The 24,138-nt window shown below is 46.2% G+C and overlaps 1 protein-coding gene across 10 annotated transcripts; it reads right to left on the bottom strand.

Annotated features, from left to right (window-relative positions):
* Positions 1-1,424: 1,424 nt before the first annotated feature.
* On the bottom strand, positions 1,425-23,606 carry atat1 (alpha tubulin acetyltransferase 1). 10 transcript variants are annotated; one of them, XM_068599083.1, is made up of 13 exons: positions 23,107-23,606; positions 21,509-21,569; positions 20,989-21,080; positions 20,727-20,784; positions 20,505-20,618; positions 18,684-18,785; positions 17,712-17,757; positions 17,289-17,334; positions 12,515-12,589; positions 11,443-11,644; positions 4,606-4,691; positions 3,322-3,406; positions 2,516-2,688 (listed from the first exon to the last, which is right to left on the bottom strand). In XM_068599083.1, exons 1-13 carry the CDS (start codon positions 23,196-23,198, stop codon positions 2,638-2,640), a joined length of 1,110 nt encoding a protein of 369 aa, XP_068455184.1. In that variant the 5' UTR covers positions 23,199-23,606; the 3' UTR covers positions 2,516-2,637. The 10 variants fall into 10 exon arrangements, with proteins under 10 accessions (XP_068455182.1, XP_068455181.1, XP_068455183.1 ...); XM_068599081.1 differs by lacking the exon at positions 17,289-17,334 and having other exon boundaries at positions 1,425-2,688; positions 4,606-4,688; XM_068599080.1 differs by lacking the exon at positions 17,289-17,334 and having other exon boundaries at positions 1,425-2,688.
* Positions 23,607-24,138: the final 532 nt, after the last annotated feature.

A 24,138-nucleotide genomic window follows, 5' to 3' on the forward strand; every position in this document is an offset into this window, starting at 1 on the left:
GTGTTTGATTCACTACCGTGTCTCAATGTAACAGAGGACTCCTGTGCTAACTTTAGTCCGTCCCAGATGGATCATCTTGGTGATGGTGCTATTGACTCATTGAGAGTGACTCTGGACTCAATAGCTCCTCTAAAAAAGCTGTTGTAAACAATGCAGCTGCAGGCCGTGAGGTGAACCCCTTATGGTTTCATCTCGCTCCACAGTCGAGCATCTACGCAATCTTTAGCTCATAAAACAGAACGAGTCGTGCTAAATTACCAATAAAAAGTTTGTTGCTTAAATTCCAGTAGATTATTGACGCGGTGATGTTTCATGCAGAAGTAGTTTCTTCAGAGGTAACAGGATGTTGGTCTGCAGTGGAGGTGACGAGGTGTCAGTGTTGCAGACTGCTGATGGAGAAGTATCGTACCAAAGGCTCAACATGGTTGTGTTTGGAGGATAATTATCCTGCATCTGGCAACCCTGAGATCAGTCCACCAATGACAGCTCTCTCTACGTCACAGCTAGAAGATGAACGTAAGATTCACAACGTGTCAGAGCGTAATAACTAGTGAGTGACAGACTCAGAGAAACACAAATATGACAGGAGGTAAAGTCCCGGACGTGTTGAATCCCTGCTGGACGCATTGTCATGTCTGGAAAAGAGGACATGTCAGGAGGAAGAGGACGTCTGCTCACTGTGTATTCCTACAGACCGCAGTAGTAGTAGTAGTAGTAGTAGTAGTAGTAGTAGTAGCTCTGTGGATCCATGTATTCCTACAGCCCTCAGTAGTAGTAGTAGTAGTAGTAGTAGTAGTAGTAGTAGTAGTAGTAGTAGTAGTAGTACATTCCTACAGCCCTCAGTAGTAGTAGTAGTAGTAGTAGTAGTAGTAGTAGTAGTAGTAGTAGTACATTCCTACAGCCCTCAGTAGTAATGACTTCATGGACTTCTTCAATAGTAAGATTCTGGCTATTAGAGGCAGGATTGATGATCTCATGGCCTCGGCTGCTGCCGGTCCATCCTCAGGTGGGCTGGACTTGGAGGCGGCTGTGGGCCCTGATTTGTGTCTGGATGGATTTTCTTCCATCAATCTTGACCAATCATCTTCAACGGTTTCTACTTCTAAATCTTCTACCTGTCTCCTGGACCCGTCCTGACGAGGCTGCTTAAAGAAGTTTTGTCTTTAATTAGCACCTATTAGATATTATGAATGGGTCTTTATTAACGGTTATGTACCACAGTCGTTTAAAGTGTCTGTAATTAAACCTCTCCTCAAGAAGCCCACCCTTGATAACTACAGACCTATCTCTAACCTTCCCTTCCTCTCTAAGAGACTGGAGAAGGTAGTCACACACCAGTTGTGTGACTTTCTACCTCACAATAGTTTATTTGAGTTTCAGTTAGGGTTTAGGAAGCATCACAGCACAGAGACAGCACCAGAGGCAATTACTAACATTTTATTTGCATGAGACTTGTCTCTGTTCTTGTCCTGTTAGACTTTAGTGCTTCATTCGACACCATTGATCATGACATTTTATTACAGAGACTAGACCAGTTGATTGGTATTAGAGGTACAGCATTAAGTTGGTTTAAGTCGTATTGATCAGATCGATCTCAGTTTGTATGTAAATGATCAAACCTCAATGACCACTGCCTTTCATCAATGAGTTCCACAAGGTTCTGTGCTTGGACCAATTTTATTCACCTTATATGATGCTTCCTTTAGGCAATATTATTAGAAAACACTCCATAAACCTTCACTGCTATGCTGATGATACTCAACTATTTCCACCAGGTCGCTAAACTTGGCGACCTGGTGCCATGGACCACGTCTGTCTGGAGCCGGTCCCACCTGCTGCCCAGCTGAAGCTCCTCCTCTCTACCTCCTTCTGCTTCATGGACTGTGGTTATCGTGATCCATGTGTATACTACTCATTATATGAAGTTTTTGTCATATTCATGAGCTGTAACTCTGTTACGTTGTTCATTCTGGTCACATGACATCTGCTGCTTCTGTCCATGAGGGAGAGGATCTGATGCTCTATGAAGGTTCTGTTTTTTCCTGTTTAAGGGTTTTTACTATCTTTATTTGGGGAGAATCTTGTATTTGTGATTTTCGGCTATGCAAAATAAACTGAATTAAATGACTTCATGTTAGCCGATAGAGGAACTCCACCAGGTCACATGACCTCATGTTATTGAGGAACGTCACCAGATCACATGACTTGGCTAAAGTGTAGTGATCCTTTTTAAGAGTCATTCCTGGTTTTAGGACTTATTCCTGCAGACCTCTATGTCAGCAGGAGAACAAACCTCTTTTAAACAGAAAGACTGGCAGTGCTTTTTACAGATCAGAGTTTAGGCCCTAAAGTGACGTTTTGAAGGTTTCTTAGCAAGACATCATAGAATCAATGATCCAACACAGATGTGTTCCTGTGAAGGTCTGACTTCCATGTTTTTCAAACGTTTAAATAGAAGAAGTAGTTCTGGATCACCAGGGCCGGGTGCTCCTGTGTTCCTGCTTCTGCTTCACCCACTGGGCGGTGTAACAGTTCTCTCCTACAGTCCAGGACCAGCCTTGGCCCTCCTTCAGTCTCTGGCTGACCAGCATGCCCTGTGCTGGACACGGTAGACTGTCCAACACCCCGAGCTCCTCCTCAGCACCACGGGAATCCAGGAGCTCCTCTGTGCAGTCTGAGGAGGTCTGCCTGTGGATGCACATGGACGTGAGAGAGGCTGGGACCTGGTTGAAGGGCAAGACAAGTCAGCAGAAGGAAGGGGAAGGCTGTTGGCTTCCAGTTGAGCTCAATATTTCACTGCACAGCGACCGTATGCGCAGACATGTGCGACGAGAGCGCACCGCAGAGAGCAACTCAACACCCGACACGTCCTCTGTCTCTGCCACCTCTATGCTTGAGGATTGGTTTGGCTGAAAGCATTTACATCCCCTCCCATCATGACATCCCAGTGTGTATGTTATAAATGTACTGTCAAGTGTGTGTGTGCGTGTGTGTGTGTGTAAGCGCGCTCACAGGACAAGATGTATGCCTATGTAAAGAAGTTAGATGAGTTCAGGCCCGATGCTGCTGGCTTGCTGTCTTTAGGGGATGTGGTGGTCCACTGAGACTGGACAGGTAAAGACAGCAGCTGTTTGCTGTTCAGGGTCTCTTGAGGTGAGAGAGTCACCTCCTCTGCATACCTCTACACCTACAAACACATCCCCACGTGTTCCCTATGAGGAGTCTTGGGTGCATGATGCGTTTCAGCCACAGACGTCTGCACATAGGGGAGCCACCAGCCCTCTCCTCGTGTCTCTAATGTTAAGTGACGGGTGGAAGTACCTGCTTTGTGATGTGTGAATACTGGTCAACCTGTGTGTGTCTGTGTCTCCCAGTGCGTGTGACTGATTTCCCACTGGTCTCAGACCTGAGAAGACACAAGGTAGTCCGCATGAGCAACCCCCTCCTTCAGGGGCTTTCCATGGCTCCATACTCGAAGCGTACAAGCTACCAAGAGCAAACACTCAGCATCTCACATTTCAACTTATAAATCAATTCACATTTGATTAAATCAATAATTCGTTTTAAATTTTGTTTTAGAAAAAGCATGAAGCCTAACAGTTTAAAAACTGTAGTGAGTTACATTTATATCGAACCGTTCTACTCCTCTGAGCAATCAAAGCACTGTTGTCTCTACCTGCTTCTGCTTTGTGGACGGTGGTTATCTGGACCGTGGTCCATGAGTACACTACTCGCTATGGTCCATGTGTATACTACTCATGAATAGTTTCTCTCATCTTCATGTCATGAGCTGTAACTCTGTTAGTTGTTCATTCTGGTCACATGACATCTGCTGCTTCTGTCCATCAGGGAGAGGATCCTGTTGCTCTATGAAGCTCCTCCCTGTTTCCCTGTGAGAGGCTCTTACTACCTTTAATTGGGGAGTTGTTCCTGATCTGAGGTCCTGGGACAGGATGTCATGTGTAAACATTGTAAAGCCCTCCGAGGAGGATTAGTCATTTGTGATTCTGGGCTATACAAACTAAAGTGAACTGAATTGAACTGTAGATCTGCAGCGGCTGCTGTACAAGGAGCCTCCTGCCCTCCAGGCCCTACAGGAGAGACTGATCTGATCCTGGTGGTTTGGGGGGCTAAAATATTGGACCTAGAACGTTGCCTGAATATATTTCATACAATTTTTGATGAAGGGTGTCAGTGAAAGAAACCGGCTCAGGTGTTACACACTCATCATCACGGGACTGATGTTCCACACCTGGTGACACCTGATGAGGGCCGAGAGATGCAGGGAAAGGAAATTATTATGACCAACATCTTCCAAACCACGAAGCCTTATGAAGAAAACACGCAGCCCATCATCTGCACATACTTTATTGATAACGTTCTGGCTCTCAGACATTCATCAGCTAGGATTCATACAATATTTGAATGAAGGAAAAGGGTTGCTAATAAAGTGTGTGCAGGACTCTTTGATATCGTCAAACAAATATATACAATTCCATTTGGATCTATTCTATACCAAATTATAACAACACCTGTGATTAACTCTGGACATGGAGATGGAGCATTCTGACCACGTAGCATGGACATGAGCGAGGCTGACCTTACCTGGTAAGGGTCTGTCCAGCAGTGCAGCCGCTCTGCTGTCCATGTGCCGACTGTACAGGCTGCTGCGGGCCACCAGACCCGGTCTGCTACCAGGCAGCAGGGGGGGCATCCCAAAAAGAGACGGGACGGGAGTACAAGAGGGATGGACGTGCAGGTCAAAGGACAGTTTGGGACGGACAACGGTAAGAAAAAAAAAGAACAGAATTACAAAACTATGAAACCAAAATACAACAAAACATGAATGAGGGTAAACATGCACACATAGTGTATGAATAAAAGCAAACTCATAAGAAATAAGAAGCCTCAGAATGGAAAGGAGACGTGGAGTAGAAGGTTGCTTGGTCATGTGACAGAAGGCTCTCACACGGCGACTTCTGTGGCAGAAACTTTATTGGGGTCTAGAAAAGGCAAAGTGCTCCAGGAGTGTGTTCACAGGCAGGACACTGTTGCATGGAAACACCTCCTTTCTCTTTACAGAACACAGCAGCGGAGATGGTGACAACTCATGTCTACTGGGATTTCAAAAGCATGGTATTCATGCTCCACATCCACAACAGGACCAAAAACACAACAAGATAATCGTGCACATGTCAACACACTCCATGTCCCAAGAACGTCAAGAAGCACAGCCATCCCTCTAAAGGGAAGAGGCCACGCCCTCAACGGGAGCCCAGCTGAGATCTATTAAGGGAACTGGGTGACGATGGAGCAGGGAGGGGACACGGGGCAACCAAGGACACAAGGAAAGGAAAGAGGGAGGGAGGGGACACGGGGCAACCAAGGACACAAGGAAAGGAAAGAGGGAGGGAGGGGACACGGGGCAACCAAGGACACAAGGAAAGGAAAGAGGGAGGGAGGGGACACGGGACAACCAAGGACACAAGGAAAGGAAAGGAAAGAGGGAGGGAGGGGAAGAGAGACACAGAGCATAGGTTTAGAAAGACCTGGTCCAGCAGAACAAGAGAGACAGAGAGAGAGAGAGAGAGACAGAGAGAGAGAGAGAGACAGAGAGAGAGAGAGAGAGTGAGAGTGAGAGTGAGAGAGAGTGAGAGAGACAGAGTGAGAGAGAGTCAGAGAGAGAGAGAGACTTGAATTTTGACTTTTACAAAACCTTTATTTGACGTAATTTTACAACCATTTTCAACGTCATGTTCTTTTCTTGACTTTCTTTCTTTTTAACGTTTCTATCTACTAGTCAGTCAAAGTTTCTTCCTTTCTGCAAAACCTAAAGTAATGTCAAAACAAGTGAGAGACTTTCTTCATGATGACATCGTCGTCCACATCAGGGTCATGAAGCCCGGTCTCTCCCGCTGCAGCGTGTTGTCCATGCCGACGGTCCTCACCGCCGGCGCCGCTTCAGGATCCACTGGGACGCGCCCTCAGCAGGCGGCCCGGCTCCGTGTAGCCCCGCCCTCTTCTCCTCTGCTGGTCTTTGCAGCTGCTCCTCCTTCTTCGTCCATCTCACGCTTCTCCGGGATGCCGTCGCTCCGCCGACTGGCCCTCGTGATCCTCTTCATATTGTCGCTCTCCTGCATCATCTCGTCCACTATCCTCACCACCAGCTTCTTGACCCCGTACCGCTCCAGCTTGGTGAAGCCTTCGCTGCCTCGTTTCCTCATGATGGCCCGTATAGATTCACACAACCCCTCCTTGTCGGAGAAGTGGTCCTCCAGCCTCACTTTCCTCATGTTCTTTGTATCTCTGAGGTACTTCTGAATCCTCTCCAGACCGTACGTCCTCCTGCCCTCCCGACTTCTAAACTCTGACTCAGAGGACAAACCCTCATCAGAGCCGACGTCCTCCATCACCAGCAGCAGCTCTATCATCAGCAGCACCACCCGCAGCTCCACCACCAGGAGCAGCTCCACTAGCAGGGCTCCCCCCTGAGCTCCTCTCTGGACACATTCTGGCCAGGTGTCCTGAGCTCCCGCAGACGAAGCATTTCGACCCCGATGTCGCAAATATAACGTGATCAAACTCATCGACCCTGATCTTGACCACTACGTCCATGTCTCTGCTCCTGTCGTTTAAGACCATTAAAAGCTGCCTCCTGCCTCCACGCTGCGGTGCCCCACCACCCGGCCCACGGCCAGCCCGCACTCCTACGCGGAGCAGGGCGAGCCCGCGATCTAAAACCCACAACCTGACAAACCTCACCGTGACACTGCACAACACGCCATCTTCACCAATTTACCCCAAACTCACACGCTCAGCTCTCGTCCGCCATGCTTCCTCTCAGAGAGAGAGAGAGAGAGAGAGAGAGAGAGAGAGAGAGAGAGAGAGAGAGAGAGAGAGAGAGAGAGAGAGAGAGAGAGAGAGAGAGAGAGAGAGAGAGAGAGAGAGAGAGAGAGAGAGAGAGAGAGACACTTGACTTTCACAAAACCTTTATTTTACAATCAGTGTCAGACATTTATCTCTCGCCAACATCATGTCACCATAATCACTTCATGGCTGAACCAAACGGAGCGTTGACCGATAACTCCTCTCCAGACGCACAGGCATTAGCATAACACCACTTCTGGATGAACTCGTCCATACTGTTCATGCTCTTGAAAAATATAAAATCTACCCAGACTCTGGCTTTGACCAGAGAACTGAATACAGGAAGTGCATCTTGACCCGCCCTGCCCGCCACCCTGCGTTTCCTGCTGCTTTATATTGCCAGCTTGGCCTCTCCCAGCACCAGGTTCAGGAGCTGCCACTTGGAGGCGTTTACCTTTCGGTAGCAGACCCCAAAAGTAAAAGTGGTCTGTGACCAGGTCTCTCCAAACCTGTTAAAAACAACTCGCAGAGCGTCAAAAAGACTACAGAGTCTGTCACAAGAATAAAAACAGTGAAACACAGTCCCCACAGCTTGACAAAAAGGACAAACATTAGAAACAGTGGGATTAGGAATGGAGATAAAAACATTCACAGCAACAGCACAATGCAAAACCTCCATTGAAGGTCCCTAGTCCTCTTCCTGATAGGAGGTTTATATAAACCCCTCCACCCTGGCTTCACCTCAGGCTCCACCCCCAGCCTCTGTCTCCATACAGTCTCTGTCCTCCCGATCAGTTTGTCTTTATGTAACAGTTTTACAGATAATGTGTAGATGGACCTCCCTGTGGCTGTGTTGAAGTCCCCTGGTGTCCTGCTGTCCTGCACGTCCATCTTGGCCCCGTTCACCAGAGGCTCCTCCAGCAGCCAGTGCAGTGACGCTGCTGGCTTCAGTCTCCTCCATTTAAAGGAGTTCCACATTCTGAAAACTAAAAAAGGAGACAGCCCACCTCATCCTGAATGATTTAAATCCATCAAAAAGAGTGCTACTCCGAGGCCTGCGACATTCCTTAAGATGCAGCTGGCCACGCCCCTCCACACCACATCTGTCGGGCCTGTCAGGTACTTCTGTACAAACTGAAGCCTGAAGGTCGTCACCCTGCTGTCAATGTGGACCAGACCCTGCCCCCTCCTCTTTCTTTAAACACAGGACCCGCTGAGGGACCCAATGCAGTTTGTCCCAAAAACATTCTAGCAAGATGGCCTGCAGCTTTTGTGTGAGGCCTCTAGGAGGCTCCATGCAGGCCAACTTGTGCCACAGAGTAGACGCCACCAGATTATTAATCACCAGAGTCCGGCCTCTGTACGACATCTGTGGTTTCAGCCACTTCCATTTGGCCACGGCTCCCTCCACTCTCCCCACCACACCCTGCCAATTCTTCTTCACAAGCTCTTCATCAACAACATACACCCCCAGGTATTTCAACCCATCTCTCTTCCAGGTCAACCCCCCGGGTAGGTTGGGCAGACCCCCCCTCCAACTACCCACTGCCAGAGCTTCGCTCTTCACCCAGTTGACTCTTGCAGCTGAGATAGTGCCGAAGTCGCGAACGATAGTTTCTAGTTTACTGACCTCCTCCTGGTTTCTAATGAAGATAATGACATTGTCAGCGTATGCCGATAAAGTAAACCTCTGAAGCCCTGTTAGAACCAACCCCTCAATGTTCTCCCTGATCCTACCTAGTAAGGGCTCAATAGACAGCACATCCAGCTTCCCGGAGAGAGAGCAGCCCTGTCTCACCCCTCTGTGCACCCTGAGAGGAGCACTGAGACCTCCGTTAACCTTTAGTACACTCTCAATGTCTTGGTATAAAACCTTGATCATGGCTATGAGACCTGGGTTGAGGCCAAATCTCTCCAGATTCTTCCAGAGGTAACGGTGTTCAACCCGGTCAAAAGCTTTTTCCTGGTCTAACGAAATGAGACTATTTTTAATGTCCGAAGAACCAGAGATGTCCAAAATATCCTGAATTAAGGAGACATTGTCCAGAATGGACCTACCAGGCACACAATGGGTTTGGTCTTGGTGGATCACCTGGTCCATCACCTCCCTCAATCTGTTGGCGAGCGCCTTGGACAGGATCTTATAGTCCGAGCACAGAAGGGACACAGGACGCCAGTTCTTGATCCCCTGGAGATCGCCCTTCTTTGGCAGGAGAGTTATCACCGCTCTCCTGCAACTGAGAGGCAGCGACATGTCTTTAAAACTGTCATTAAAAACGCTTCACACATCCTCACCCTTCCCACTCCAGAATGCTTGATGCAATTCCACAGGAAGCCCATCGATGCCAGGGGCTTTCCCCCCTCCATGCCCTGCAGGGCCGTGTACAGCTGCTGCACCTCCAAGGGAGCCTCCAACCCGGCGTTCACGTACTCTGTGTCTTTGGGCAGCTCTCCACAAAAGGATTCAAACGTGTCATTGTTCTCAGTGTACTCACTGCAGCAGAGCTGCTAGTAGAAACTCACAGCCCTCCTCTGGATCTCCTCACCGTCCCTGAGCTCCCGTCCAGTGCTCCTGCATTCATGCGAACTTGGACGGTGCGTCCATCTGTGTTGCATTCATGAAGCGTGACCTCACCAGCGCCCCCTGTGCCTTAGTGCCCAGCAGGTCAGTCAAAGCAGACTTTTTAGTTTTGAGATCTTCAATAAGATCTCGGGCTCCAGTGGATTCTGCTAAGGTCTGCAGCGCCACAGTTTCAGTCTCTAGATCTCTCATAGATTTGGTAATATCCCGTGTGACATTGACAGAGCTGTTTTATCTCCGCCTTCGCACAATCCCACCACAGCTTCTAGGCTTTAAAATCCTGTTTCATGCCCCAGTTCTATCAGCTGGAGTCAAACTTGGCCCTCACCAGCAGCAGCCTGCCCTCCACCACTTGCTCCACCTCCACCGACTCCGGTGTGAAGCTCTCTGAGAAGAGGATCCCACCCCCTCCCTGATGGTGCTCTTGTGACTCAACCTATGAAACTGATGTATATCGCTGCAACACACGCTCTCAGCTCCGAAACACGTCAGCACTTCCTCTGAGAGAGAGTGAGGGAGAGAGAGACAGAGACAGAGACAGAGACAGAGAGAGAGAGAGAGAGAGAGACAGAGAGAGAGAGAGAGAGACAGAGAGAGAGAGAGAGAGAGAGACAGAGACAGAGACAGAGAGAGAGAGAGAGAGAGAGAGACAGACAGAGAGAGAGAGAGACAGAGAGAGAGAGAGATGGTGACACCATCAACCGGCAGTGAGAGGAAGTGTCCTCCACTGATTTCAATCAAAGTGAATCCTCTTACGGTTAAATTAGCAATCATCATTTAATTCTAATCTGCATTATAACCATACATAATTATTTCATGGTGAGACATTTCACTTCTGCCCATCATGTTTCATACAAACACAAGACTTTGATCGTTAACTATAGTCAAAATTATTTATATTTAAAAAAATGTAAATGAGGTTTTATTGGCCTTACATTTAAATAAATGCTGTCACTGTGGTTGAATCAGGCTGTTTTTAAGGTGTAACAAGTTTCCCCTTTATATTCTAATAACAGTCAAACCAGACGGGATTATGTGCTGCCATTAGTTTTAAAAACAGCATCCTCACTAAACGTTGACATGTACCACTCTGTGAGAAGTTAAATAGTCAGAATAATATAAAGTCAAAAATTAATTCTTTCATTTCCACTCAAAAACAGGGTTTACTTTTTAATAAACAATGTCTATTGGCCCTGAATTTAAAACAAAGAAAACATATAGTGGAAAAGGGACTGAAGCTAAAGCTGCAGCACAGAACTGATTGACAGTGAAAGCTGGCGGGTCCTCCTGGACCACGAGGGCCGCTGGTGTAGACAGAGGACATTACGAGGGTCAAAGGTCTTGGGACGCCCCCCTCTTCCACAAGGACATCTGGGCTTATCCAGAGATGTCCTTGAGACATCTTTTAATGTCATTTTATAGGTTACAAAAACCAAACTATTCATCCATAACATGCCCACTCTGATCACTAATTCATGTTAGTGATGTGGCTCAAAGGTCCTCAAGGTCAAACTAGAGGCCGAGGACATTCCCTGAGCACCTGACTTTACAGGTATATTGGCAAAAAGAAGCTTCTACATTTCCACAACAGAAGTGCCCAAAAAATGAAATTCTTACAGAAATCACCAAAGTCCAAAGTTTTTGATACCAAATCACAGTGTGACTTTTTTTATTCTTCAAGGAAATTAAATTTAGCATCAACTCTGTTAAATAAGCCAAAAGGTTTCTGGAACAACCTCGTAATGTATTTAAATCAATGAATACATGTCTTAGTGATTTATGAGCTCAGACGAGTCCTCAGGGTCAGGGACCAGCTGATGCAGCAGCAGGCTACACGTCATCTCCAACATGTTTTCAGCTGCTCTTTGTTCTTTCCATAATGCAGGAGACATTTCTAACAGCCCGAGTGGATTGCAGCTCCATACTGAACACGCGCTCCATCGGGCTCTGGGAGCAGCAGCGTGAAGCCGCAGTAGGAGTGAGGTGTTTCTTACCTGCTGCGTCTTGCTCTGCAGCGCTCGATGAGAGGGCACTGTGGGCTCTGCTCCCTGCTGCCCCCAGGGGCAGGAGATGGGGGTGCCCTGCTGGGGGAGGAGCCCACGCTGAGGGAGTGGGAGCACTGGGAGGATCCCGACCGCTGGGGGGAGCGAGGAGGAGCAAAGGGCCAAGGCCGAGCCCGCCGCTCCTGAAGCACCACTGAACAGGGGGAAGGATGCTGAATGTTACTGGTGGCCAGCGATAAGATGTGTGACACGGGCAGCTGAGCAGCGGTGATAGAATATTACATGTGGTTACAGAAGACAACCACAGGAGGTCACTGCTGCTGCCGGAGGAGTCACACACTAACATCACCACCATGTCTTTGGTGTTTTCTGGACCTCAAAATAAAAATGCACCCTGATGATGTCATGGATGTGTCAAAGCTGCCCAGAGACACAGAGGACAGTACACGGATGTTAAACGTTAGTGGGGTGCCCATTTAAACCAACCAAAGTGAATCATCTTACAGTTAAAATGGCAATCAGCAGGTGATACTAATCTACATTACACTATGGTGAGATATTTCAATCCTCATCATGTTTCACACAAACTCAGGGAATTCATGAAGGTCGTCACTATTCTTAAAGTCTCCCATGAGAAGATTTGGCACATTTATTATGTTCCATAAACCATGTAACCCACATAGTGAGCCGCTCATCCCACCATGCATGTTCCTCATGGGGCGCCGTTTAAAAGGGAAATATAGAAATAAAATATATATATATATAAAATATATATAATATATATATATATATATACATAAATAATATATATATATATAAAATATAATATATATATAAAATATATATATAAAATATATAAATATATAAAATATAAATATATATATAAAATATATATATATATATTTTATATATATATATATTTACACACACACACACACACACACACACACACACACACACACACACACACACACGTCAATGCCAAGAGCATTGTTACATCAGAGAAATAATCCAACAAGCACACATTTACACATTTACATTTAATCTGTCTACGGCCGTTCACCTTCTCTCTCCATCAAAGAGTAGGGTTTGATCTCTCCGTCCGGCTTTCTGGGGGGAACCTTTCTGCACTGGGCCGCTGTGGAGGAGAACACACGCAGAACATGGTGGGATGTCCCCTCCCTCACAAGCTCCGTTATTGAACAGTAGCTCTGCAGCCTCCGTCTGGCAGCAGCCATGTTGTCAGAACCAATGTTTTTTTACATGTACCACGTGTTCAGTCATGCTTTTTAATACTTCAATACTTTATTAAAACAGCTCGGATCAGAGCGCAGTCACCCCCTCTCATGTTGCTGCATGCAGCGGGACTCAAGGGGGCGGGGCTACCAGCACGCGCAAGCACGCACACACACACACACACACACACACACACACACACACACACACACACACACACACGTGCTGGTAGCCCCGCCCCCTTGAGCCCCGCTGCATGCAGCAACATGAGAGGGGGCGGAGCAGTGACTGGAACAACCCAAACGTTACCCGTCCATAATGCTACCTGGTTGTTATGGCTGCAGAAGAAGAAGATGCATTAGTAAAAGCATTGTTTCTGTTGGCCAGGTGACCCACTGAGCTTACAGCTGGTACACACCAACAACGCTGTTAACCTAAGGTGGCATGCAGGTGGGAGTTAGCATTACAAAATAATAATGTGTTACTAGTATGAGCCACAAACATCAATCATCATAATCATCACAGTTTAAATGGATTCAAGGGAAAGCCATTCATATCAAAGTGATCTCCTTCACTGGAGCGTTGCCCGTTACCCAGCTCACTGTGGCCTCCAACAGGGGAGCAGGTCACAGAAACAAACACATGGACAGTCCTGATGAGTTTACATACACTACCGAGTTGTTCTTTCAGCATTGTTTCTCTCCGTAAGAGGGATAGCTGTGGATCAGAGGAGGCCAGTAGGCCACAAAGGGAGAGGACAGGGAGACAGGGAAGAGGACAGCTCGGAAGCTGGAAAGACAAACTAAGACCAGAGAGATGATATTATGGAATCTAGAAACCGAGTGGTTCAAGTCATGAGGGCTCATAATTAGGGTCCGAGCGACGGACGTAGTCAGTCCAAAGGACCCTATTGAAACTCAGCCCCGTAGAGATTACCCCGCAGCACCCACACCGCGGGGCGCCTCGAGTGGCAAAACAAACAAAAGTTTTTAATTTCATTATTTTTTTTCCAGTGAAAAATCTTTCGAAGGTAACTCCTCTTGTCTTGGAGTTTGAGGTGATATTGGGCTACTGAAATAAAAATAAATGTTTGAATATTTCCTTAACTAAAATGTGCATCACATCCTGTCATGTCGCTGGAAGGTCTCTTCCGCTGCAGGTGGCTACTCGTGATCCACACAGCTCCGCCCTCGCTACACTATCAACAGAGACATAAAAAAAAGTCACGGGGAAAAGTAGAGCCTTTAACTCTGCGTGGATGTATTCATTTCCTTTCACTGCCACCGATGCTGCTGACCGGTCTGCTGATATGTGGCGAGAAGTTAGCAAACAACAAAACATTGAATGTTGAAAGACTTCCAGAACAAACACACAGCATCTGATGAACAGTATCAAGCTGCAGATGAGCGATTCCTCAACTGCTGCAGCAAACTGAGCAAAGTAGAGGAGGATGTGGGGGGGGGGGCTCTGAGGGTCTTATTCTGCGGGGGGCCTCATGTGTTTCCATTACGGTGATGTCAAAACTGTAAGGGGTATTATTATGAGGGTATTATTACGAGACTCGGACCCTATTGAAAGTGTTAGGGGTATTATTATTACGCCTCTGATTTTTATTTTTCCACATTGCACTCCTCCTTGGGGGACTAATCGTACTCCAAAACTCACCAAATTTGCAGTGCTTGTCAAGTGTGGTGAAACTCACCATCTGATATAGGCGTGAAAAAAAGTACTAAAAAATGGCTCTCTAGCGCCCCCTAGAAGTTGGACCAGTAACGCCCCTTGCCTAGATTAAAAACATCCAGCTCCACCTGCTCTACAAAAAAGCCTCTCAGACCTATAAAGTCCACCGACCAAAATTTTCCGCCATTTTGAATTTTGTGAAAAACACGTTACGCTGTCCGATTCACACCAAACTCTCTGTAAATCATGAATGGAGTTGTATCTTCAAGACTGCTTTTGAATATATCATTGTGTTGATGAAAATCAGACCAATTAACCCCTTAGGTGTGTGTCCTATTTTTAAATACTCATGACATTAAAAGTATATGGACCAATGACTCCAAACGTTTTGTGTATGTGCACATTCCATCCCTTAACATGCAATAAATCAGTCGTGGAATTCAAATTTTTAGGGGCCGCTGCAGTAAATCGGGCAATTTGGGATTTTTGTCATTTTTTTCGCCTTTTTTGCCTTTCTTCTAAATGTATCTCCTCCTACAATTTGTATCCGATCCACTTGAATTCTGTTCAGGGATGATCTCAAGACCCTTGTGAGTATGGCTTGTGCTTTGTTTGCCTTTTCACTGAACGGCCTCGACGTGACATGGACCCAAAGACACACCCATTTTGTGCGCTCGCTTTGTAATGGAAAGCTGTTTTAACTCCAATGCACATCATGCAAACAGCCCAAAACTCCTCATGCATGATTAAGAGTCTTCTGATGCAGATAAAGAAGGATTTATTTTAAAAAAATTTTGTGGTAAGTTTTTAGGGAAACGTAATATTGTAACGTTGGGCCTCGTTGGTAGCAGAATTTCAGCATTTGCTCTCAAACTGTCAGAAAAAATGCACGAAAAAAACTACTGGTAAATTTGGAGTGTGTATTGCTTGCATAGCACTATAACAGTACATTTCATTAATCACCCAACTGTCATATTTTTATGAATCATATTTTTTTTTTCAAACTTAAAAAAAACCCAACTGTATAAAATGTTATAGAAAACTATAAAGAATCAGTGTCCCTTGTTTACTTGCAATGGTCGTCCCAAAGCAGTTCCTTCCTCTGAAGAGCAGAGGCGGAGGTTGCACTTCCTGCAGAGCGTATTGGAATATCCTTTCACGCAATGTCTGCAGCGTCCTCTTGTTGCATTCACCGGGGAATGTGCAACCATGTTGGTGGTCAAGTATAACTAATCCCAATGCAAATGAATCCTATTCAGGCAATACATTACACTGATGGCACACAATACTGTCTGGCTCGCCTAATGGCTCTCTACTTCCATTTACAAAAGGAAAATACAACGCACCCAGAACTCCTACATCCCCACATGGCAGAACATTCACACCTTTCCCTGAACAACGCTCCATACATGCAACCCCCAGGTTCCTAAACATTTACACTTGTCCCTGCACAACCATCCTCCAAATCATTCCACACACATGATCTGGCTTGTGTAACAAGGAGATATTTGGGCAAACAAACAAAGTCCAGATAAAAAAAAGTTGACTTTATCACATAGAAATAACGTAGCGTTAGGGTTACCCTAACCCATTTATAATTATTCAAATCTGGTTTAAAGTTAGAATTATAACAGATAATAAAGTGTGACTCATCAACTACATTATATTTCCGTAAGTATTTATCCTGTTTCTGAAGATTTGAGAAGTGTAATGTCTCCATGGAGTGTGCAATGTGCACATGCTATGTTAGCTACCATTATGACCCAACGTTGTAAAATTACAACAATGACATAACAAGCTGAAAATCTAATGTGATGCATAAATTCCACAAAGACTTAGTATTTACATGAACTACATACTCTAACAATCACCCCAAAAATATTTCATGGAATTTATTTACTTTAATGTTGATATATCCAGTTGAATGAAACAAGGAGATGCGCTTCCAGGAAAGTTTGCAGGTAGAGTGAGTTCAAGGCCTTCTGGTCAGACCTACACACACACTCACAATCCAATGGCATCGCACGGCTATAGGACCCATTGACTATGTGAATGTGGTCTTTCCTCAAAAAACCTTTTTGCAAATGTATTTTTTGGAGAGATAAAAGTGACGTAATATTACAACAACGGGTCTTACAGGGTTAAATATATCTATAAATGTATGTATGTGTATGTATATATATATATATATATATATATATATATATATATATATATATATATATATATATATATATGTGTGTGTGTATGTATATGAATGAATGAATTGAAGCTGCAAGCAGCTGTGAGCGAGGCATTGCTCTATCCGGCACGTTGGAGGGTGCTGAAGGCATGTCCAGCCGAGAACGTGCGCTGGATGGGCGTATGTTCTTGGCCGGGCGAGCCGGCGACCCGCATGTATATTTCTAACAAGAACTTTGCTGCTAGACACAGAAAGGCTTTTCTATCCTGTTTTCTGCTTCAGAGAGAAGCTTCACAGCGAGGGTGTGGCCGCTCTATGTACTCTGAGTGCAGAAATGGCAGCTCTTCCTGTTTAGTGCAAAAAAGCAAGTCAATCATTGAAGAGGCTTCTTCACATGCTCTTATAGTTCACAGAGATGACATTCAAGATGGTGGCACAGGGTCACAAAAGCATCAGGTGACACACATTTAGAGACATTGGAAGGTCAGGAACCAGGCAGGTATTGTCCTGTTATTCAGGGGGTCTGAGGTGGTCTACAGGTTGTGGCAGTCTGGGTGCAATATATGGCACACTACATGCCATATATTGCACTTCAGATTGATGGGATAGATGAACTGACACTGGCTTAACAACTAAGTGAGACCAAGTGCTTCATACATATGGACTTAATTATAAGACAAAGGAAGGAGGGCGGGATGCTAGGGACATATGAGCAAAGAAAAGAAATAAAAGTCCTTACAAATAGCCGTCCAGACCCTGATCCGTCAGAGCAGAGGAGGGCCAGCCTGGGAGAGTTTGGTAAAACAAGAGATTTTGCAACTGGAATAAAAACACTTGAGCAGTCCTGAGGGAGAGCCTTTCGTTAAGACTGTGGCTCTAATGAGGGGGACTTCTGGGGTTTCAAAGGCTGTAGAGCATGCAACATATTTGATGAAAAGGCATTAACAGAAGTATGTGGTTGTTCTGGCATTGAGCAGCTTATTTTGCCAAAACAAACGTAAACTGATTTTGGGTAAATTTTCCAAATAAGCCAATCAAATACAGTTGCGCTGGTAGGGACGTCACGTCAGGCCTCATATTACCACAAGGCATACAAACTATTACATAACACCTTTCATAACAAACACACTAAGCGATGGCATTAGAGGAGGAGAAAAGTTACCTGATCTGTTGAGGAAGAAGCCTTCAAACACCACAAAGTTATTGGCCTGGACAGAATCAAAAGAAAGACAAGTCATGGTGCTTCCTGTTCAGCCCGACCCCCCTGTCTTTTGACATTATCTGAGCTTCTGGCTAGTGAGCTTCCTGTAGCTATGAGTATAGAGGTTGAACCAAAAATGATTTCAGCTCACAGGGCCGGTTACTAGCTTTTGGATCTTTCAACCACATCTCATGGTATTTATTTACAAAACAGAACATGCTACCCAAGAGGCTGAAACTCTGGCCACTGATGACAATCCCACCTGATTTAAGACCCGTACCAACACGCCTTACTTCCTATAGAGTACCAGAGGAAGTTCAAACAGTTCGGCACTGATCTTAGTCCTTAGATATTGTCTGATCCTTCCATGGTCTTAAATGTTGATTACGGATGTAGCTGAAGTATTGACATCTAACAGCTGTAGCTACTAAACCTAACATATTGTTTCCCAAGCTACTTGATTGATAAACTGGAGTTCCTCATTCATCTTTAAATGTTGATGAATTTCTAACTGGTAGAGTGTGACATGAGGCTGTAGAGTTTAACTCAGAAGAAGTCTCACATCCCTTCCAGTGAAGCACCGTGGGCTTCATTCTGACAGGAGTGTGTATGGTAGTTACGTTAAGGGGCACAGTATCGTTGAACAAGGATGTTGCTAACGTGGCATACTTCAAACTCGTGTTTTGAATGCTACTGGACTGACAATGTAAAGGTATATGAGTCTCTGCTACTGGTATCAACTTCACAGTGTTGGCTCAACAATGTCAAACCATCTGTTTCAGGTGGGCTTCTTCTCCCATTAGAAAGGCTCGTCCCTCAAGGAGACATGGATGGGTTTTACTCTGTGACAGGAAGCTCCTACCCTCTAAGACCTTGGAGTGCTCATACTAATGCTTTGTCTTTTGGTACACATCCAGAGAAAGTAGACTGTACCTGAGGAACACTTGGTGTCAGGCAGTAATGCTTCGCCAGGAAGGACAGGAATTTGGGTGAGGGCCTGTCGTACGCCATCAGAACTGGCTCTAAATGCTTGTGCTGCAGAGGAGAAGGACAAACATGTGTCACTGATGAACAGCTCTGACCTGCGAGCATCTCCTTGACTGCAGCTTCCTTTGGCTCAGTCACGTTGCTAAAGAGGAACTAAACCCCAGAGTTTGAGCTGCTTTTACCCAGAACATTTTGTTATTTTTTTAAATGAGACACAGGGGCAACAGCCAGCGGGGCCTGGGTTCGGTTCCCGGTCTAGGCAGTCCATCTGGGTGGAGTCTGCATGTTCTCCCTGAGGCAGCGTAGGTTCTCCCTGAGGCAGCGTAGGTTCTCCCTGAGGCAGCGTGGGTTCTCCCTGAGGCAGCGTGGGTTCTCCCTGAGGCAGTATGGGTTCTCCCTGAGGCAGTGTGGGTTCTCCCTGAGGCAGCGTGGGTTCTCCCTGAGGCAGCGTAGGTTCTCCCTGAGGCAGCGTGGGTTCTCCCTGAGGCAGCGTGGGTTCTCCCTGAGGCAGCGTGGGTTCTCCCTGAGGCAGCGTGGGTTCTCCCTGAGGCAGTATAGGTTCTCCCTGAGGCAGCGTGGGTTCTCCCTGAGGCAGTATAGGTTCTCCCTGAGGCAGTGTAGGTTCTCCCTGAGGCAGTGTGGGTTCTCCCTGAGGCAGCGTGGGTTCTCCCTGAGGCAGTGTGGGTTCTTCCTGAGGCAGTGTGGGTTCTTTCTGAGGCAGTATAGGTTCTCCCTGAGGCAGTGTAGGTTCTCCCTGAGGCAGTGTGGGTTCTCCCTGAGGCAGCGTGGGTTCTCCCTGAGGCAACGTGGGTTCTTTCTGAGGCAGTGTGGGTTCTTCCTGAGGCAGCGTGGGTTCTTTCTGAGGCAGTGTGGGTTCTTCCTGAGGCAGCGTGGGTTCTTTCTGAGGCAGTGTGGGTTCTTCCTGAGGCAGCGTGGGTTCTTCCTGAGGCAGCGTGGGTTCTTCCTGAGGCAGTGTGGGTTCTTTCTGAGGCAGTGTGGGTTCTTCCTGAGGCAGTGTGGGTTCTTCCTGAGGCAGCGCGGGTTCTCCCTGAGGCAGTGTGGGTTCTTCCTGAGGCAGCGTGGGTTCTCCCTGAGGCAGCGTGGGTTCCTCCAAGAGTCCAAGGACATGAGCTCAGGTTAACTGGCCCGTAGGTGTGACTGGTTCTCTTCTCTATGATCCCTGAGATGAACTGGACACCTGTCCATGTGAACTGCCTTCAACCAAAGTCAGCTGGGATGGGCTGCAGCGCCCCTGAAGATGATGAGGACAATCTTCTGTGCCTGATGGAGCATTACAGTCACACCTTTTCTGTAGACTTTAAATGAAGACATCAGCACATTACTAAATCTGGTGAATCAATTATATTGACTTATTCTCCGGTACTAGCAATGTGCTGTGAGTTGTGCCACGAGTGTGTGAACGAAGCATTAAGTTGTTAGCCAGGTCCATACATCTATCTGTACAACCTCTCCAACATAGATATTGGTATGAGCATCAAAAACCCAGACATGGTCCGGCTATAAATGTTGAGATCATTAAAAGAAAGCTTTACAGACACACTTACAGTGGTGGAAATATGTCTGGAAGCCGCCAAGCTTTGCAGCTCAACCAGGCGTAAGGTCTGTCACAACAACATCCTTCATTCCAACATTCATCTTGACGAGCGCCCGAGCCCAGAGATTCATGTTTAGAAGTGAGGAACCCAAAGGTGAGTGAAAACATCTTCCACTACACAGAGTCTGCTTTCACAGAGCGTAATGCTTCACCTGCAACATGAACTCAAACAGCTCCAGCCCGTAGCCGTGTCGCTGGACGTTCTCTGCTATGTAGAAGTCCAGAACACACAGTGGCTCTGCCTCTATGTGCGCACCCTGCCGGTCCTGTGAAGGAAACACAAGAACCCGAACAGCTGATGAAGCAAGTTCATGTCAACAGATCATCAGTGAGGGATGTGGAATTACAGCTATTAAAGAAAGTAGGTGACTTACAAGTAGAAATAACTTCTTGTAGCCCACTTTGAGAAATCCCACAACCACACCACGTCCTCTGTATGAGGGTGAGAAGGGGGCAGAGAGTTTGGTTGGGATGGAGGAAGTAGAGTGTCAAGGAGAAAGACTGTAATCTGAATAAGTCTTCACACAGTAGAGACTGCTGCCATGAGCTTTAAACTCAGCGTGTCCTATGTCATGCTCACAGGTCCAGAAACAAATGTGTGATGCGTGACAGCTGAGGGAAGGGTGTGCGATGTACCCGTTGCTCTCTCCGTCCTTCAGCAGGTAGAGCTGATGCCTCTGGGACTGCAGCTTGGAAGCACTGGTGATGGAAGCTGGGAGCTGCTGGGCCTGCGGACACCAACATGAACACTGTTCACCGTGTTTCACTACTGGTGCTGGAAGGACTCAGTGCTGTGACTCCATCTCCAGGGATGATGTCATCGCTCCTCTGTCCCGCCGCACAGCTGAACACAGAGTGAGACCCACCGCTGCCTCGGATTGGGTCATTGTTCATTTGTTTTGATTTATGCTTTTTATTTACTTTATCAAGCACCGTGCAGTGAACGTTGTCTGTGTGTAGTAAACGTTGTCTGTGTGTAGTAAACGTTGTCTGTGTGCAGTGAACGTTGTCTGTGTGTAGTAAACGTTGTCTGTGTGTAGTAAACGTTGTATGTGTGTAGTGAACGTTGTCTGTGTGTAGTGAACGTTGTCTGTGTGTAGTGAACGTTGTCTGTGTGTAGTAAACGTTGTCCTGTGTGTAGTGTGTGTATACATACCTTTGCTGAGGCTCTCCCAAGTTCATCAATAACTGTGGCTGTGTGGGCTTGAAGATGTGGCCTACAGAGACAAGCAACACAGTGAAAAGGCTGAATGATATTACCAGTCACCTCTGGGTGCTCCCGCTCTTCCTCACAGCTCTTCCTCACTGTGCAGGATTCTTGATGGCCAATCAGTTTTAAGGGAGTAGTTTGAAACACACCCACTGACGTCCTCTTCTCAATAGGCTCGTTTGTCAGAGCGGCTCTCGCCTGGAATCCAGAGCGAGCAGGCGGTCCAACTGAGATCAAGTCGGACAGTTTTCAGCTGCCTTCAGAGTATTAACAGGAAGTTACGGAATAAAATACTTCCTGTTAGTTCCGATACGTAGTCTACTTGTAGTTTCCAGATCACGTTTGAATTTATTCATATGTGATTATAAATATACATTCATGTATATGTGGAGCTGCGTCCTTTGTTCTTTGTATGTCTGTAAAATACATTACTACTGGTTTTCATGTGTTATACAAATACAATTTTGGATTATAAATCACACAAAATAAGTTTTTGGATCCAACCTGAGACTAATAGTCAACAATCCAGCGTTAAGCATTACAACGACACATAAAATAAGGATTTTCTACAACACGTGGTGTTTGTTGTCAGATCTAAGAGCCAATAAGCTCTCTCATGTGGCAACAGCCTGGCGTTTCCCATCATGCACTGGGCCAGGCAGTCTGTGGAGAGCTGCTGCAGCGTCTGCTCTGACATCAATGGCGGCCTTGCTCCCGGCTTGCTCTGACGTCATGCACACGTGGTCAACGATACTCTCACAAGAGCAAGGCGGCCATTGATTTCAGAGGCAGACGCTGCAGCAGCTCTACCCCGACTGCCTGCCCCAGTGCATGATGGGAAACGCCTGGCTCTCGTCACATCAGAGAGCTGATTGGCTCTTAGAAGTGACAGCAAACACCACGTGTTGTCCAATGCTGGATTGTTGACTATTAGTCCAGGTTAGATCCAAAAACATATTTTGTGTGTTTTATAAGAATAAAGATGATTTATTTAACACACATCAAAACCAGTACTAATGTATTTCACAGGCAGACATACTCATACAAATTTTATCATCTGTGTGTTTAACTTAGTTTACGGCATTGGGATGCTGCTAGTACGACAAAAAATTTCTCCTTGGAGATTAATAAAGTACTTTTCATTCATTCATTCATTCAAACAACAAAAGATGCAGCTTCACATGAATATATATATTTCTAATCACATATGAATAAATCCAAACGTCATCTGTAAAGTACAAGTAGTTTAAAGAGCGGAACTAACTGGAAGTCGTTTTTTCTGTGACTTCCTGTTAATACTTTAAAGGCTGCAGAAAACTGTCCGACTTAATCGCAGTTTTTTGTGAGCGCCTCCCGCAGCGCCGCTGCTCTCTCTGGGACGAACGAGCCTATTGTCCTGTTACTTTGCTATTCCCATTACAGCAGTAACCGAACTGTCACACGACAAAGCATGGACACGCAGTGTCTCTGTGCGGGACGCAGACAAGCTCCGGGTGATGACACAAATGACACGTTCAGGTACAATGAAGAGAAACGGAACTTACGTTGCTGCTGAGTTACGACCTGCAGCGAGGGTCTGGTCCAAGATGGAGACCCTCTCGGAGAATACCTGGTTAACATCAAAGGGGAAGTCCATGATAGCGCTATGGCAGGGAGACAGTTAGTTAGAGGAGGCGTAGCTAGATAGCCACCTAGCTTCGTTAGTCTGGGTTCTAGGAGAACGTTCCTGGGTTCTGGTAGAACGTTCTGTTAGTCTGGGTTCTGGGAGAACGTTCCTGGGTTCTGGTAGAACGTTCTGTTATTCTGGGTTCTGGTAGAACGTTCTGTTAGTCTGGGTTCTGGAAGAATGTTCCTGGTTTCTGGTAGAACGTTCTGTTAGTCCGGGTTCCGGAAGAACGTTCTGTTAGTCCGGGTTCTGGGAGAACGTTCCTGGGTTCCGGGAGAACGCAACAACAGGCTACCCGGCACTACGTCTGCATGGTGTCGTTGAGTCGCTCCCTGGCAACGTAACACCGTAATTTCTGTAAAAGCAGCGCGGCGCAATCTGCCGTGACTACTGAGGCGCGGCTCGGTACCGTGACTGCTGAGGCGCGGCTCGGTACCGTGACTGAAGAGGAACGCGTTGAACACGTTGTCGACTACACTGGTAATACCGGAGGAACCTAACTTGTATATATAATATAATTTCACCACAGTTCTTCGGGAACATTTGGTTCCGGTTTTACGGTAAAAGGAGGACTTGTATCGGTAACAGTCAGGCACGTGCACAGACATTTTTGGGGGCAGGTGTTCACATAAAGAAAGGGCACCAATCGCTAAAATGATCTATGAAATTAAAAATAATAATAAATAAATCGTACAATTATATTTATTTTTGTTAACTAACTAAAATTCTCAAATTGAATAAAAATATGAATAACAGGCAAAACAGACAAAACAATGCTATATTGTATAACCAAATGCAATCAAAAACTATTATTCTTAATTGTAAATAAAAGCCATTTTAGCTGAGCGGTATTGTCCGTTTTCTATTGATCACTGTAACTTGAAGTTAGCAATTAATCGGATGCTACATA

This window comes from Clinocottus analis, unplaced genomic scaffold, assembly GCF_023055335.1.
Source record: "Clinocottus analis isolate CAN_PGR_092001 unplaced genomic scaffold, fCliAna1.0.p SCAF_43, whole genome shotgun sequence".
NCBI lineage: Eukaryota > Metazoa > Chordata > Actinopteri > Perciformes > Cottidae > Clinocottus > Clinocottus analis.

Coding starts and splice junctions, on each gene's coding strand:
- atat1 (XM_068599080.1), bottom strand. CDS start 23,198: ATGGACTTCCCCTTTGATGTTAACCAGGTATTCTCCGAGAGGGTCTCC. Junction 20,785..20,988: donor AAGGACGGAGAGAGCAACGG/GTACATCGCACA, acceptor ACCCTCATACAG/AGGACGTGGTGTGGTTGTGG. Junction 17,758..18,683: donor TGACACCAAGTGTTCCTCAG/GTACAGTCTACT, acceptor GATTCTGTCCAG/GCCAATAACTTTGTGGTGTT.